The sequence below is a fragment of the Hemicordylus capensis genome, chromosome 6 (assembly GCF_027244095.1).
Source record: "Hemicordylus capensis ecotype Gifberg chromosome 6, rHemCap1.1.pri, whole genome shotgun sequence".
Taxonomy (NCBI): Eukaryota; Metazoa; Chordata; class Lepidosauria; order Squamata; family Cordylidae; genus Hemicordylus; species Hemicordylus capensis.
The window spans coordinates 141,598,655-141,617,168 of record NC_069662.1 but is presented as its reverse complement, the minus strand read 5'-3'; the positions used below and the strand labels follow the sequence as shown (position 1 = coordinate 141,617,168).

General features: G+C 44.6%; 1 protein-coding gene across 16 annotated transcripts in view; it reads right to left on the bottom strand.

The window, feature by feature from the left end:
* KIAA1217 (KIAA1217 ortholog) overlaps nucleotides 1-18,514 on the bottom strand; it is a 576,411-nt gene that overhangs the window by 114,997 nt on the left and 442,900 nt on the right. For 15 of the 16 annotated variants that reach the window (XR_008309941.1, XR_008309940.1, XM_053262266.1 and 12 more), the window contains one exon: nucleotides 1,361-1,559. Coding sequence is in view for 14 of the 16 variants with exons in the window: in XM_053262266.1 (XP_053118241.1) it covers nucleotides 1,361-1,559 (199 nt within the window). In the remaining 2 variants the exon portion in view is untranslated. Of the gene's footprint in view, nucleotides 1-1,360; nucleotides 1,560-1,995; nucleotides 2,118-18,514 lie in introns of those variants that run through there. The other variant, XM_053262277.1, reaches the window with a different exon arrangement.

Below are 18,514 nucleotides of genomic sequence, written 5' to 3'. Positions count from 1 at the left end.
TAATTTTATTTCAATTTAATTCCATTTAATTCCAAAACCTACCTTACAAACAGTTTATGGATTACAGATCTGCAACAAGTACTGCTGTTTTCTCCTCCAGCAATAATCAGCAACAAAGACTGCAATCTAAATACACTTATGTCCTGTTACAACTACGATGCCTTTCATTTAACACCAGTGATCTCTCGAGAATTTGCACGTAAGACTGAATTCCTTTGCTCCAGGTGCAGCTGCAAGTTTAGTGGGCTGATCTTAATCACAGGGATTATCGTTTGGGGGAAAAATTACACATGGTGAAGGATTTTTGGACAGGTCTCGTTTCTTTTAAAGTCACATGGCAGTTGGTAATTGCCTTGGTTCTGCAACTAGTTAGAACTTGCTCTGCTGCTATTGGCTTCAAGCAGTCTGTCATGAAAGAACAGAGAGCTGAAGAGACAGATCAGCCCCAGTTATTAAGAAACACAGGGTTAATTAGATGTTTGGTGCTAATGAGAGTTAGCACTGAGAGAAAACTGGCAAGTTAAGCTGGCTGCAATTAAGTGGCAAAGGAGTGTTCACACATTCAGGCTACTAGTAACTTCATGATGCAATGTCACTCACTGCCTCTTAAGATCATAGGAAGCTGCTAATGAGTCAGACCCATTGATCCATCTAGTTCAGTATTGTCTACACCAGGGGTTCCCAGCCTGTGGTACCCCCAGATGCTGCTGAACTACAACTCCCATAACCCCCAGTCAGAACAAATTGTAGCTGGGGGTGATGGGAATTTTAGTTCAGCAGCCTCTGGAATGCCACAGGTTGGGATCCCCGGCAGCAGTTCTCCAAGGTTTCAGGCAGGAGTATTTCCCAGTCGTACCTGATAGGGATGTGCTGGGAATGGGATTTGCGTTCAATTTCGAGCTTGGAATAATGTAATAGTTCCTAATATAAAAATGCTCCCTGCAAGCAGCAAGTTAGCTCAACAGGGAGGACGATTTTACCTATCCCTTTCTAGGGATGGAGAAAAAAGAAGAGGGGGGGGAGGCCAACTTGTGGAGATGAGGGGTACTTCTGACAAACCTTTCCACCTCCCTACCCTGCCTTCAGTATCATGATGCCACACAATCACCAGACGAAGCTTGCAATACTACCATTTACTACTAACGTGAAGAAATAGGCAATGAAGTTTCATCTGCAGACTGAATTGTCCATTGGATCACATCCAGTTTTTATTTCTTAAAAATGGAAGCACTTCCTGTTCAATCTAGAGTGATATCATGTGCTCTCTAGAGAGGGTAGCTCTCTAGTTTGCTTTATTCTTTTGCATTTTAGTCTACGAGTCCATAAACAAACTCAAGCAAAGCCCCATATCTTTACTTACCTGACATCACTTAATTCATAATAGATGTTTCGGCTCTCATCCTTGATGTATATCGCCACACTGGGGGACTCCAGCATTTTCATTGTCAACTGCTGGGGGAAGGCACTTACGAAGAGGGCACGGATAGTGTCTGTGCTTGTAATTTCATTGGGCATCCTTAACTTTTTTGTTTCATCTCCATACTGAAGATACAAAACACCTAAGAGCCAAATGCAAATGAAAATGTGGTTAGACTGAATGAAACAAGGATTTCAAGCTCTATATAGGACATCACCATTTAAAGAGGCTTGTTTATACTCAAAGCTAGCTCAGCCACACACAACTCAAGTTTACTTATTTATTTGCCTAACTTAGTATCGGAAAAGGTGTAGAATTCTTTGTGGCTATTGATGATATGCTCCTAAGACATACAGATACTATAAGGAAGATTTTTAGGTCCTCTCTTCAATCTGGGAAGTCCCAGTTTTGCAAAGAAAGGCTACCTTTCCCTGTAGCTCAATATTTGAAGCAAATACAAATGACTGGCAAATAACGTGTTAGGTTTTAAAACTTGCAGAACGTTTAAACTATTGTTGATTCGATCAAACATAAGGGCTGTTCTCACAATGATTATTAGAGTAGGACAAGCCTCCTACCCTATTTCAGGAGCTGCATGAATTCCAGATTGCCCATCGTGAGAATATTCACTCAGGCTTTTTAAAATAGAGCCACACTCCTGCTCCTCCTTCTCCATCCCCCTCACCCCTCTTGGTCACTCCTCTATCCCTTTACTCCATCCCCCTCACCCATCTTGGTCACGGCTGCAGCATTGTGGCACCTATTGGCCAAGCTGCAGCCCCCTATCCCCAGAGACCTCCCCACCCCCACCTGAGCCCCACTCCTGCTCCTTCCCACAGCAGCAGGAGCAGCAACAACAGCAGCAGGAGGAGGAGAGGGAGCAGAGGTTAACTGGGCCCTTCCTCGCTGCCGCCACCATCATGGCCGCTTGTTCCCCTCAGGCCACTGACAGGCCCAGAAATACTCTGCATTCCCATGGCAACCTGTACTCAGAAACAATGAGGCAATTCACACAAGTGTGCAAAACTGGGCTAAGGGAGCCCAGTCCATTTTTGCAAGTTTGTGTGAACCGGGATCACGCTCGGCTGCAAACCTGCTTATGGAGCCTCCTAGTTAAATGAGGTTAAGGAAGCAAGCACTCCCTTGACCTCCTTTAATTGATCGTGTGTCTGCCATGGCTGCTTGCACACTCGGGGGAGGGGGGATCCCAGTAATGCACTGCACACTCGCGCGGTGTATTACTGGGGCGCTTCCACTGCACGGTGGAGCTTCCCTGCACCCGGCTCCTGGAGCTGCCAGGCAAGCCATGGGCGGACCGCAGGAGAGCTGCCACTCGTCTGATCTGCCTGCCCAGTGAAAGGTGAGTGATCATCTGCGGGGAGCATCAGGCAAACCCGTTCTCCCTGCAGACTTTGGAACTTATTGCACTAGTATTCCCAATCCTGCACCTGCAAGTGGCAACCAAGGAAGTAGAGGGGCTGCGAGTGAGGAAATATGAACACAATAATAATGTAATGACTTCTTCTTTCTTTTTAGCTACACATTAACAGGGAGATCCCCCCCCCCGCCCCGGGTCACAGCAAAGGCAAAGCAAGCCATCATTCCACAGACAGAGATCTGAATACCCAGAAACAGCACAGTGTCCTTTATCAGGGAGTGGATTCCTCAGAGATGACCACACTACTTTATAACAATTAACACTTCTCATAAGGCAGAATGAATTCCTTGGTATACAGTCATGAAGATCACCACCCTCAGCACCAGCATTTCTAGCTTTGTAGCACATTCTCTGAAAGCTCATCCTGAGGTCGCCTTTATGATCTTTGCGGTATTTCTAGCCCGGAGCCTTAAACATCTTTTCCATTAGTTGCTCTCACCTAATTATATGTCGGCCTCACACTTAAAAAAAGAAAAGGGAGAAAAGAAAAAGCTAGATCTGTTGCCTAGAAAACAGACAACAGCTCACCCCAGATTGCTAGTGCAAGATGATTTTTGGTTCTGCTGGATACAACGCATGCGGTTTGGTTGTAGCCATGCCTTGTTTTGATTAACAAATTAGTCAAATTTATTTGACTAAATAAACAGGCTAAAAGCCAAGTTCTCAACCAATAAAAATGTGTGGGACATATGCTTGGAAAGCAGCAAGTATAAGTGTGAAACAGCTCCATCCTGTGCATCTTTACTCAGGGAGTTTTAAAAAGAAAAGTCAGAACTGCACAATGGTATATGAGCATAATTCACATAGATAGCATGCACTCCTATAACACACACCTGAGAAATTTCCTTCTCTGTGCACATATACTTTGCTGCCTAGAGTCACATTCCAGGACATTTAGAAACCTACGCAGAGTGGGAGAAGATCCTCAGAACTGGGAATTTGACAGCACTGTTGCGGAAGAGTGTTATATTCATTGGTGAAGACTCTGTGGGAAGTATCAGTGGAGCCCCTGGCAGGAGGAGGCTAAATGGGTACGTTTGATACGGATACAAATCCGACAAATATTTATATACTGCTTTTCAAGAAAAGTCCCCAAAGTGGTTTACATAGATGTAAATAAATAAATAAAATGGCTCCCTGTCCCCAAAGGGCTCGCAATCTTAAAAAAAGAAACCTAAGATAGAAACCAGCAACAGCCACCACGGGCGCACCTAGGTAATTTTGGAGCCCGGATGCTCCGGAACTGAAGGGCTTCAGAACCCCCCTCCCTTGAGGTTGTGGGCAAGTAAAATCTTTTATTTTTAACTTATTTTAGAGTGCCACTGCGCAGCAGGGATGGGGATAAATGAAAGACGCGAGCTGCACGAAATTGTATTTGGTGCAAGAATATGAAAGGCTCCCTAGGCAAGCCATGGGCCCTGGATCCTGTGCCTGCAAAGGAGTTGAGCGCATCAGTCCCAGGTGCAAGAGCTGCTACTGAGAAACCCGAGTGCCATGTGGCGCTCAGTTCAGCCTTTGGCCAGCAGGCGCTTCCCATGTCCTCAGCAGCGACAGCTGTAGCTGCACAGGTAGCAAGAGCAGAAGCTGCAGCATCTCCCACCCGCTTTTCCTCACAAGCCTCGCGCCTCCACCCGACGGTCTCAGGAGGCTGTCTGCAGAGCGTGCAGGCACTTGAAGGGACGGATCGGGATGAACGCTGAAGAGTGCTGGCTGGGGATGGGAGGGCGCGGGGAGAGGTATGGTTCCACTGCCAGCCGGGTGACAGCATGGAGATTTAGGTGAGAGGATGGGCCACAGCAGAGGAAGAGAAGGGGTCAGTTCCTCTCCACTTTCCCCTCTTTCAATGGAGCTCTTGCCGCCACCTCTGAGCCTGCCTCCCAAATGAGAGAGTGGACTCTCTTTTTGGCCTGAAAATGGCCCGCTCTCTCATTTGGGAGGCAGGCAGGCTTGGAGGCGGAGCTCTTGCTGCTGCCTCCCCTTCTTGAATGCCTGCACACCCGCTGGCAGCCCCCGTCCCTGCAGTGCAGTGCAGTGCGTTTTTGTTTTTTTTTTAAGTTAAGAATTCTACTTGCTGGCGTGTATTTGTGTATTATTATGTATGCTTTAAATTTTGGTCTATGACTGTAAATAAACATGACTTTCACATACTTGCCCGGAGGGTGTGGGGCAGCAGCGGGGCTCTGGGGAAGCTCCCCAGGAGACAGGACGCCATGGACCAAATCCTCATGGTCCGTGGCTAAATGTACTTCTGACGGCCACTGGAGGGATGCTGTGCTGGGGATGGATAGTGCCAGTTGCTCTCCCCAGCTCAATAAAAAGAATCACCACTTTAAAAAGGTGCCTTTTTGCTCAGTTAGCAGGGGATAACTTTGCTAACTTTGCCCAGTTAGCAGGGAACTCAGTGTCTGGGTGAGCTTGGACCACTCACTTTACTTTTCCCATGAACAGTCATGTTTTACATAACCTAGCATAATACCACTTTTGCATGACTTGAATTTTTGAAGTGCATTTTTTTTTAGAACTGCACATTTAGTGACAGTTGCACATTTGAAAAGTCCTGTCTTTACTCAAAAGTAAGCCCTGCTGTGTCCAATTAAGCTAATTCTTATTCCTCAGGACCTGTGCCTATAATTACAATTCAAGCTTCTTGATGCGACTCTCCATAGATCGGTTGCTCTCCATTGTACTTCAAAATCACCTCTAAATGCAGCAGAGAAAATGCTCTGAGGTCACATGAGCAAGACTGATGGCTACCAATGCGTTTACATGAATCTCTCTCTCTCTCTATGTGTGTGTGTGTGTGTGTGTGTGTGTGTGTGTGTGTGTGTGTGTGTGTGTTTAACACTGGTGATTATCCCTAAGTAATTCCAGTCTGATTTTAGTAAGCCAGTCAGTCACAGTCCTTCTATAGCTCTTCCATAAAATGTTACCTCATTTACTCAGAAGCTTTATTTGAAGGCTGGCAAGGTGACAATTGATGTTGTCTAGAGACTGGGGGTGGGGGTCAGATTCCACATTCCACTGCAGCCTTGGGTGACAGCCCCTTCTGTGTTGCAAAGTGCTGTCAAGTGTACAGGCAGGAGGGAAAGGGAGTACTTCTCACATGAATTTTTAAGACGGGCATCAAAAACCCTGCTCCAGCTGTAGCCTCCTTCAGGAGCATTGTTGTGGTGTGTGTGTGTGTGAGCTAAGACAGGGCCTTTTCGGACATGGCACCCCTGTTGGAGAATGCTCTCCCCAGGGCCAGTTGGCGAGTGTTAAGACTTGTTCTCTTTTTGGCATCAATACTATCCTCCTAGGTTTTGAATTAACCATTTTAAAATTTGCTGTCTCTGCTTCCCTCCCCCCACCACTATTTTTGTTGTTGAGTATGTTTTAATGCAGTTATGTCGGCAACTATGTGTCTTGATTTGTTTTGGTAATGCTTTGTGAGCCACCTCGGAAGCTTTGGCTAAAAGGCAGCCTAAACCTTTTCAGTGGGCGCAGTAAAATAGAGTAACTTGGCTTCACAGGACCCAAAGCCTGGATTTTCCTAAAACCCTTGTCAAGTAGGCTGGTCAGTTTCGCCACAGAAAATGCCCTTCCTGTATTGTTACACCTGACAGCGCATTTTTCACCCTGAAACTCCCTCCAAGATGCTTCTCCCCACTCCCACCCACCACTGCCCACAAACATGAGTCTGGATGGAACTCTGTGGGGAGAACAGCAGCTGCAGCCCTCCCACCTTCTCTCCTGCAAAGTACTTGCTCCCAATGGCACACTGCAGCTAGTGATGCCACTGAAGGCCACATAGCTCAGCGGTACATTGTACAGTGGATGCTTTTCGGGCAGGAGGCTGCAGGTTCCGTCCTTGGTACATAAAAAGCTGCAGTCCATGCAGTTCAGTATTGCCTACACTGGCAGCGGTTCTCCAGAGCTCCGGACAGGATTCTTTCCCAGCCCCACCGGGAGATGCTAGGGATTCTCTACCACTGAGCTATGGTCCCATCCCCAGACAGTCCAACCTTGAAAGGAACAGGCAGTAATGGAACAAGCAGTGGGGCAGACCTGCTGCTATGCATAGTAGGCACTATTTGTTTAATACATTTATAAACTGTTTTTTAAAGTCAAATATTTTCACACAGTAGTGAATAATTAAAATGATTAAAACTTAAAAACAGGAACTTCAGCGTCCAAGGAAAAGATACAAAACACCGGGGGAGACCTGTGTTCAAATCCCCATTCAGCCATGATACTTGCTGGGTGACTGGGCCAGTCACTTCTCTCGCAGCCTAACCTACTTCACAGGGTTGTTGTGAGGAGAAACTCAAGTATGTAGTACACCACTCTGGGCTCCTTGGAGGAAGAGCGGGATATAAATGTAGTAGTAGTAATAATAATAATAATAACAACAAAAACAACAACAATAAGCACCTCAACACCATAGAGGCCACAGAAATCACCATCAGCCAATTACAAAAAGCAACTTTACTGGGAACAGCCTTTATTCTGCGATGATATCTATAATAACAGCAACAACATTGATAATAAAATTCAGCCATCCCAGATCCTTGGGAAGGACTTGAAGTCTGTATAAAACAAACCAGTCAATAACACCTGTCTGACTGTGTAAATAAATAAATAATAATCAAAATCACATATGAAGCAGCATACGAAACAATACTGAACTAGATGGACCAGTGGTCTGACTCAGTATAAGGCCATATATTGAGCATACATCTGGAGTAGGGTCTATGATCATATTCTGCTTGCTTTCACTACCTTCTGGAGCATGCCAGCAACATAAGCAACCACATCACTTCTTCCACAAATGTCAACAATGGCCGACTTCCCCACTAACCATGTACCTGCACACCAGAATGGAGCTTCCTCACTGTGATGAGTTTCCTGAGTGCCATATCAGTTATCACATATGGGGGGGAGGTGATTTTCACTGATCTCTGCTTCCCCAGGAAGTGCCCCAAGTCACATGAAAGATATGTACCTGGGGGTTGTGCAGCCCTCAAGGATATATTTTTGGGTGGCACAGAGCACTTCAGAGAGAAGGGAGCTTTACAAAAATTGCCCCCACCCTTACGCAATAACTTTTCTGGAGCTCAGGAGGCTTTCCAGAGCAGGAAATAGGGGTGTGCAAGAATGGTTCTAAGTGAACTGGTCTGCCACAAACCGGCCGGGTTTGAGTGGTTCGATCACGAACTGGACCACCCTTCAGGAAGGGGGCCCAGTCTGAGATCGAACCAAACCGAACCCGACCCGAAGCGAACCAGTTTGACAGTTTAGCAGGGAGAGCGGTAAGGATGACATTGAGGGAGGGGCAGCAAGAAGCATCTTTCAAGGTAAATGAGAAGGTCCAAAGCTGCCTGGATCAGCAGCACGGCAGTCTCTCAAGAAGCCTGTGTGGTGCAGCTCCAGCACTCACCTGGCCTCTGTGCCCAGTAAAGACATTCTCATTTACTTTGAAAGGTTCCTCTCATGGCCGCAGCCCAGCGCCACCCTCAACTCTCTTGCCCTCAACTCTTCCCTCTGCCAAACCACTGAACCGGTTCAAGCTGGTTTGGCCAAACCAAACCGTGAAAAAACAGTCCGCGCACGCCCCTAGGGGGGAGGATTCTTCCTGTGTTAGTGGAGATTTCGGCCATTTATATCATCAAAGTTGTACTTTTTAAAAAATGGGAGCCTATAAAGTATGGGAGGCCGTGAGGCTATGAAATAATGTTTTTGAGGATTAACATGGCTTGCACAGTGCTTGTTTGCCGAGGAAGTAATGCTAAACAGTAGTTTGGCTCAATCTCTTGCCTTTTTTTTTTTCAGGTGCATTCTCAAGATATCTGCTTTCACACAAAGGAAGAGCAGATTAAAGTAAGGGACAAATGTGATTACACAGCTTCATTTGGGACGGTGTGCATTTCACACTTCCCCTGGGTACACGTTCCGGAAAAACACGTAAGCACAATCAATGAAGCATAAACCTTTTCAAAATCCAGTAGGCACCAGCAAGGTTGCTGATTAAGTTGGAAGAGGCAGTATTTTTGTCCTGCAAAACGTTCATGCAAAGATAAGGAATATTCCATGTTAAATCCTATTGAGGTATACAAGGAGAAAATGAGGTTTATGAAAAGCTAAACAAATGAAATGTGGTCATCCTTTGGCTATATAGTTTCCTGGGAGTCTTTTGTTTCAAATCTGTAATGGAAGCAGGTTGTTTGGGGCTGTTTTTCTTGAAGACTTGCCAGCCAGCTTTTAATATATTTGACCAGGACTGCAAATATTTACATGCATCTTTCAAATGCATCAAGAAATCGGTGGAAAGGACAAGGACAAAAGAGAGGAATGGACACACTAAGCTCCAAAACAGCAGGTGAAATGGAAAGTCACTGGAAAGTTTTTAATGGGCTTCTGTGGGAAATGAATGCACAATAGCATAGGAACACAGGAATCTGCCTTATACCAAGTCAGACCGCAGGTCCTTCAAGCTCAGGATTGTCTACACTGTTTGGCAGTGACTGTCCAAGATTTCAGGTGGGAGTCTTTTCCAGCCCTACCTGGAGATGACAAGGATTGAACCTAGGACCTTCTGGATGCAAAGCAGATGCTCTACGACTAAGCTACAGCCCCAGCCCACTACTATAGATCTCAAGGGATTATCATGCCAACAACAGCTCTGCCCAGGAAGAGGCTGGCAAATCTAATGCTAAGAAAAACTAGACATAAAATATAGAGAGAAGTTGGAGAGAAAAATTAATAAAGGGAACTGTATCTTTTTTATAAGTTAAGAAGGTTCTCAGAGAGACAATTCGTCTCCAGTGGATGAAAAAGAACAGAGGAGGAGGGTGCGGAGTAGATGACCTAGTAGGTTGGTGGAGGAGCTTCAACACAAAGCTGGAGAGAATGAAGCTTGGAAGGTTCTGGTCTCTACTTCATGTCAGTGCAAAGCCCATCTGTGTGATGGACAGAGACTCCTCAGAAAAACTCACGAAGCTGAGAGAATGTCATTTCCTCTCTAAGAATGTTCCAGGGTTTAAGTACTCAACTTTATGAAGTTGTCTTATACCACACCAGACCATTACTCCAAATTAGGACTGCCTACACTAACTATCCCTAACTAGGACCATTACTCCAAATTAGGACTGCCTACATTAACTACTGGGAACCGTGTAGTTATCTTTTCTTTTTTCTTCTTTTTAAAATCTGGACTGCTCCCTTGTGGATTATCTGTGAGATGGATGGATGTAGATTCCAGTCTTGGGGAAAGAAGCAGTAGCTTGATGGTCTTCTTCCTCTACTACTACTACTACTACTACTAATAATAATAATAATAATATTTATATACCGCTCTTCAACAAAATTCTCAAAGCAGTTTTCATAGAAAAATAAATAATACATAAATAAGATGGTCCCCTGTCCCCAAAGGGCTCAAAAACTAAAAAGAAACATAACGCAGATACACAGCAGCAGGCACTGGAGGGCTACAGTGCTGGTGTTGGATAGGGCCAGTTGCTCTCTCCCTGCTAAATATAAGATACTCACCACTTTTAAAAGATGTCTTTTTGCTTGATTAGCAGGGAGTTCTTCCATTCCTATGACTCACAGTTGATTAAAACAATTATGGCAAAAATTTGCACATTACATGTCATGACAACAGGAGTGTAGCGAGGCTGGTGGTGGCCCATGTACAGCCGCCGCAGAGGCCCCCTTTCCCCGCGTCTGATGTCAGATGCAGGGGCCCAGCTAGCCATGCCCTCACATCTGATGTCAGGCGCAGGGGACGTGGTCTCCCTCCCAAATGGGGCCATGCGGCCCCATTTGGAAGGGAGATCGGCCTGCGCTGCGTTGGGCAGTGTGGGCTGGAGCAACTCTCTCTGAAGGCAGGGAGACCCATTCCAGCCGTGCTGCCAATGTGGCGTGGGCCGATCTCTCTCTTAAACGGGGCCACGTGGCCCCATTTGAGAGGGAGATCGATTGGCCACACTGCATTGGCAGTGAGACCAGGAGCGGCTCTCCCTGCCTTTAAGACAGGGAGAGTCACTCTGGCTGCGCTGCCAACACAGCGCGGGCCAATTTCAACTCCAAACAACAGCCCCGTTTGAGACCAAAATAACACCCCTGCATCTGACATCAGACGTGGGGGGCATATCTGGGGCCGCACTCTCAGCCCCTGATTGGTGGTGGCCCAATGGTGGCTCCGCCCCTGCATGACAGGGCCTAAACACAAATGACATTATGACTATTTCACAGGAGAAAAATTCCACTGGTTCTACTGAGTAGCAGCATGCCCAGGGATACAGTTTGAATGCTGAGAATGGGACCTCATAGACTTGTCAGTCCCGGTTTCCTTCATGGAAAACAGTGAGTGAAGTTTGTGGCCAGCTCTTAGAAGTTCTTATTCTAGTTTTAGACTGGTTTTGTTCTGACAGTTTTTCTGCAACCAGGGAGGGAAAAGTCAAACTTCCAAATACTGTTAAATAGATCAAAATTCATTTTATGCTCTCTTTCCACAGAAAATATATTCATTTTTCATTTGCATTTTGCCTAAACGACAGCAGAATGATTTGAATTTCTCACAGATATTCAATCACTCATTCAAGTTTTCTTGTATGGCCAAAGCCACTTATTCATCAAAGACCCACATTTGAGTAATTATGAATAACAAAGCTGACATTTTCAGTGGGCGTAAGGACAGTCCTCAGTTTTGAGAGAAGTGCCTAAAATGTCAGTTAAACGTTTATAGATCGACCACAATTTAACTTGCTGTACTAAAATATGACTACTTTAAGTGGCGCAATGGGGAAATGCTTGATTAACAAGCAGAAGGTTGCTGGTTCGAATCCCCGCTGGTATGGGAAACACCTATATCAGGCAGCAGTGATATAGGAAGATGCTGAAAGGCATTATCTCATACTGCACGGGAGGAGGCAATGGTAAACCCCTCCTGTTTACCAAAGACAACCACATGGCTCTCTGGTCACCAGGAGTCGAAATCGACTTGACAGCACACTTTACCTTTAGCTTACAAAAACATAAGAAAATATTTGGTATTGGTATGGTATGGTATGGTATGGTATGGTATGGTATGGTATGGTATGGTATGGTATGGTATGGTAGGGGTTTATTAATCACTACAGCAAAACAATGTCAAAAGATGCCATGTTATATGTGAGGGGGTTGGTTGGGACCCTGACATAGAGGCTGAGCTTAGAAGGGAGTGTGAGCTGTCAGATCTTACCTGGTGCCACCTTGTCAAAAATCACAGTGAGCATTTGTTCCCGAAGATGTTATTGACACCCCAGGCTGTGCTACCGAGACCATGCTTGTGCATGGGCAACATCACAACCTGCATGGGTAACATCATGCCTCCTTTGAAGGAACTTTTGTGCAAGAGCACTACAACACAAGAGTGCAACAGCACAATCCCACAAATCCTCATGTTTAGTACAGCTATGAGATCTGCTTGTGCTAGTACAACTTTGTTGCACTTCGTTATTCAGGATGTCAGCCAATAATTTGAATTTTGCCTGGAAATCAACAGGAAGCCAATGAGGATTTTTCAGTGTTGACGAGATGCGTCCCAACCAAACCAATAGTAATACTAGTCAATAATTTGGCTACTGTATCCTGAGCTTTAACAATGATTTTTATGTCTGAAGTTGGTTTTCAAACATAGTTATCACAGCTGGGTGACAAGGGAATAATGCTGCAAAAATGCATCACTCAAGAAGAATTAATGTTTAACGAGGCAATTTAGGACAAAAATGATTTGTTGTTTGTAGCCGTTAAATGGTGTGAAACCTGAAGTCTTTGAACTCATTCCTACCTAATAAATCACTGTCTATTTAAAAGCCCTGTACACACCTTTATGTCAGCTTTTGACACTGTAGCATCTGGGAGAAATGGGCTCATTGTTCAAAGATATAGTTCTATGTCACTAACTGGTGTTTATTAAACAAAATGTCAAAGGGATATAATTACAAGAGGAATTTTTAATCTCCACTTATCAGCTGGTTGTTTGCAGAATATAGCAGTGCACATTTAAAGGAAGGCATCCCCAACTAAACAAATATCATAATCTCCTCCCTAAATTCTGGAGAGGAAATGCTACACATCAAAGAGTTTACTCTAACATGTAGGGAGCTTCAGAATGGAGGAAGATAATTTGAGGAATCTTTAAGAGATGCAGTCCCTTTGAGAGCAATCCTTTTCTTTCCCATTAAAAACAGTGTGTGCTAGGTGGCACTCTGCTAACAGTTACTTTGAGAAGTTGCAACATCTTAAAGGGCAGGTTCAGATCACCATCAGCTGGTCTATAAGCTGGTGACATTTTGGTAAAATGCTGGGATGTCCAAACCTGCCAACGTCCAATTACCAATATTCTCCGCCCAACATTTTACTGACTACCTTAGCCAAGATCTGTCAGTCGGGTAGGAAATCTTGGTGAAATGTCGGGTGGAGAGTGCAAGAACTGGACTTGGGCAGGTTCAGATTTCACACCTGCCAGAAGCATTTGTTCTCACACAATCCTGACATCATACCAAGATGTTACCAGAGTGTGGACTGGGCAGTGGTTATCTGAGCCCACCGATAAAGCCTGAAGAGGCTGAACTTGTATGTTGCCTGAGGTTATGCATATTTACTTAGAAAATCCTCTCCAATTGAGTTTATTCCCGAGTAAGTGTGCATAAGATTGCAGGTTTCAAGCATTGTTAAAGTGCAGTTTCAAAGTCCCGTGTCTCTGCAATGATATCATACCAGTCCTCATTATACACATTCAAGGATTCCAGTTTCATGCTACTAATTATTCTCTCGTCATTCCACAGTGTGAGAAAGGCCATGCTTCTAGGAGGAGAGCTCAGAGTCTATTTTTTCTCAGATGGCAATAGGGGTATTATAAAATGCTTTGGTACAATCACCTCTGTTCAGAGGAACAGGAAACTACCCATCCATAAGATCATCTGAATTAAAAGACTCATTGATAGGATTGTCATTTATATTTCAAGTAGCTGTTTCCTGAGTTCAGTGCACTGTATCAACCATGCACATGTTTTTGTTTAGTTTAGTTTAAAACAACTGTGTTAGAAAATGTCCCCCAAATCTCTATCTTCTTGCATAGGATACCAAACAGGATAGGATAGTAGGTGAGTCATCTGTAGGTTTTCAAAAGTGACCCTGTTCAAAGTGTTGGTCTTAACCTTTAAGGCCCTATATGGTTTTGGATCCAAAAGACTGTTAGCTTCTATATAAACCTGCCTACCAGTTAAGATCATTGTCAGAAAATTCTTCTTCAGACGCCTCCACCATCACAGTGACCAAGGAAAGGATCTTTTTGGTGGTGGCCCTGAAATTCTCAAATGCTCTCCTCAAGGTGCCTGTCTGATGAGTTTTAGGCACAGGCCAAATAGTTGCCCAGAAAATGTCAACAATTGCCAAGACAATAGGAACTTTAAGGAGTTATCTTGCACTGTTGTCTGAGATTTTAGTTATTTTCCCTGCTGTTTTGTCTGCTTTATGTTTAGTATTTTTGTGGGAATTGTATGTATTGCTATTGTTTCAACTATTTCTATGACCACCGTGAGAATTCTGAACGATGGGTATAGTTTTTCTTTTAACTGCTGCATTGTCTGTCATTTAATGGTAAGTATTTTTGTAGGGATTGTATTTTATGTGTTCTTATTGTTTTAACTATTTTTGTGACTGCCTTGAGAATTCTGAATGATAGATTGCATGTTATTAAAAATACATATATATTTCATTATTATTTTAACTGCTCCTTTAACTGTTGTTTTATGGTTAATACTTTTGAAGGAATTGTACTTTCTGTTATTTTTGAAACAATTTTTGTGACTGCCTTGCGAATTCTGAATGATAATATATTATAAAAACTGCATATATACATAATGTTGATATGTATATGAATATTAATATATCTATTCATGCACTCGCATACACACATATAAAATATATGAATTGCTGAATATAACAAAGGTGTAGTGTAAGGGTAGCCAACAGAAAGAGCATAGAAAGGTAATAAAAAGTCCCCATGCGACCTTTAGAAAGGATAGAGTAAATCCCAGATTACAAGAAAGCCATTTTGGTAACTGCAGTAACAAATAGGCAGAGAATTTTCAAGATCCAAAGACAACAGCTTTCTTTTTAGCACACCTTTAAAGCAAGAAAATATGCATTTTTTTGTTCTATTGAACAACTGGCCAATCACAAGAAACAAAAGTTTCAGCAGGGAGAAGCCCTATCTAGGGTAAAGGTCTATCATCACTAGCATGTTTATTGATTTCAGCTGAGTTCAGATCCAGCGGAGTTATCCCAAGGGCTGCGGTCCATTTGAGCCACATGTGTGTGTAGCTACTAACCAGGTGTGTGCAGAAAAGGAAGGCTTTTCCAGTCTCTGAAAATCTGACATCTCCGCTATGCTGTTCTTCCCAAACTGAAACTGAACACCACCGAAAACACCTTCAAAGCCTACATGCTAAACAGACAAAATAAGGCTGTCACATAGAGATCGGGGTTGCTGGTGGGGGAAAGGTTGAGCTACTCTACTAGTTAAGCCTTAATTCTTGGAGCAAAATCAGTTTAAGGCCTCATCTGCCACACCAGCAAATCAGTGTTCAGGGTGGACCAAAACAATACCAGGGTTGGAACATCATGATTCCTGGCATAACAAGTCAGCCTGGAATATTACACTGGTGCAGCATGATTGGTTAGTAGTAATACTATTTATTAACAACAACAACTACTACTACTACTGCAGCAGCAGCAGCATAGGAAGCTGCCTTATATGGAGACAGTCCACTGGTCCACCTAGCTCAGTATTGTCTATGCCAGACCTGCTCAACTTAGGCCCCCCAGCTTTTTTGGACTACAACTCCCATAATCCTCAGCCACAGTGGCCAATAGCCAGGGATTATGGGAACTGTGGCCAACATCTGCAGGAGGGCCAAAGTTGAGCAGCCCTGCTTTACATTGACTGGCAGCAGCTCTCCGAGGTTTCAGGCCGGAGTCTTTCCCAGCCCTAACTAGAGATGTCAGGAACCGAACCTGGGATCTTCTGTATGCAAAGATGCTCTTCCACTGAGCTATGTCCCCATCTGTATATAAATTATTATTAAAATTATAATATAAATTATATTATTTATATTTTATCAGTAATGAACATTCTTATTTATATACCACTTTTCAGCAGAAGTTCTCAAGGTGGTTTATACAGAAAAAAAGAACAAAAATAAGGATGTTATGGCTCAGACTTCTGACTCAGAATAGTCAGAGGAGGAACACGAGGATTCGCCTGCTAGTGAGGGCTCAGAGGCACAGCAACAGGATTTGGCAGGGAGACCAGACTCTGGAACTGAGGAATCGGAACAGCTGCCAGACATGAATCCTGATCAAGAGCAGGCTGATCAGGAGGAGGCTGGGATTTCACCTTTCTTGAGAAGACGTCTCAAGAGGAAAGCTCAGCGGGAGACACGCAGGTGCAGGAGATCACAAGAGAGGAAGCAGAAGTGCTGACTCAGGGAAGCCTGATTGGCTGCTGGTTCTCTTGAGCTATATATCCAGCAGTCTGTTATTTCCACTGATGCTATTAGCAACTTTTGCTGACCGTGGACTGTGTTCTACTTTGAATTCTCAACTTTTCCGAGTTCCAGTTTATCCTTGTTCTGTTCTTTCCTGCTCTGCTTTCTTGTTCCGTTAATTCCTTGCTCTGGTGTCCTTTGTTCTTTTTCATTCCTTGCTCTGTTGTTTTCTTTTCAGTTATTACTCAGTTATTGTTAGAGGGGGCTACCTAGTTCAGTTCGGGGTGACTTGATTCATTTACTATTTTCTTTGTTAGCCTTTCATTTTCCTTCGTGTAGCTTCACTGCTACTTTCTGTTAACTTACAGGGGGAGTGCTGAAGGGGGTTGTAAATCCTATTGGGTTAGCCGAGCTAACAGATTTACAACAAAGGAGATGGTAATCTGTCCCTAAAGGGTTCACAACCTACAAAGAAACACAAAGGAAACACCGGCAACAGTAGCTGTAGGGATGCTGTGCTGGACTTGAATATGGACAAAGAGAAGTTTATGTATTGTTCTACCCTAAAAGGACTCTGTTGGTCCTTTTAGATCTCTCAGTGGCTTTCAACACTATTGACCAGTATCCTTCTGGAGCATCTAAGGGAGTTGGGGGTGGGAGGCACTGCTTTGCTGTGGTTCTGCTCCTATCTCTCAGTCAGATTCCAGATGGTGTTCCTTGGAGACTGTTCTTCAAAATCTGAACCTTTTTTGTGGTGTTCGCCAGGGATCCATATTGTCTCCGATGTTGTTTAACATCCACATGAAACTGCTGGGAGAGGTCATCAGGGGATTTGATGCAGGGTGTTATCAATATGCTGATGACACCCAAATCTATTTCTCCATGTCAACATCATCAGGAGAAGGCATAACCTTCCTAAATGCCTGCCTGGAGGTGGTGATGGTCTGGATGAGGGATAACAAACAGAGGCTTAATCCAGATAAGACAGAGGTACTCGTGAGACGTCGGAAACTCAGGAGATGATTTTGATCTGCCTGTTCTGGATGGGGTCACACTTCCCTAGAAGGAACAGGTTTGCAGTCTGGGGTGCTTCTGAATCCCAACCTCTCTCTGGTTCCCCAGGTTGATGCTGTGGCCAGAGGAGCCTTCTTTCAGCTTTGGCTGATACACCAGCTGTGTCTATTTCTTGTGCTAAATGACTTCAAAACAGTGGTACATATGCTGGTAACCTCCAGGCTTGACTACTGCAATGCGCTCTATGTGGGGCTGCCTTTGTATGTAGTCTGGAAACTGCAGTTGGTACAGAATGTGGCAGCCAGGTTGGTTTCTAGGTCATCTCAGAGAGACCAAATTACCCTTGTACTGAAAGAGCTACACTGGCTACCAATAGGTTTCTGAGCAAAATACAATGTGCTGGTTCTAACCTATAAAATCCCTAAACAGCTTAGGTCCTGGGTATTTAAGAGAATGTCTTTTTCGCCATGATTCCCACTGCCCATTAAGATCATCTGGAAAGGTTCATCTGCAGTTGCCACCGGTTTATCTGGTAGCTAATCGGGAAAGGGCCTTCCCCATTGCTGCCCCAAGGCTTTGGAATGCGCTCCCTATTGAAATAAGAGCTTCCCCAACTCTGAACACTTTAAAAAAGTCAATCAAGACTCATCTGTTCACCAGGCTTTTAATTAGATTTACAGTTCTAATACATTTAACTTGTTATAAGTTTTAAATTGCTTTAGTGCTTACATTCTGTTCTCAGGGGCGTAGCTATAATTGGGTGAACGGGTTCAAAGAACCCGAGCCGTTCCCAATCAGGAGCCGCCATTAGCGGCCCTGACACGCCCCCCGCGTCTGACATCAGACGCAGGGGCGGGAGTTTAGCTCCCGAGTGCGGGCCGCGCGGCCCCTTCGAGAGCTAAACAAAGGTTGGCGCTGCATTCGCAGCGCCAGCCAGAAGCGGCTCTTAGTTGCTCCTGGCTGATGCTGCAAACGCAGCGCCAGCCTAACTAGCTCCTGAAGGGGCCGCCCGGCCCCTTCAGGAGCTAAGACTGGTGCTGTGTTCGCAACGCAGCCCAAAAGCGGCTCTTCCCTGCAGGGAAGAGCTGCTCCTGGGCTGCGCTGCGAACGCAGCACCAGCCTTTGTTT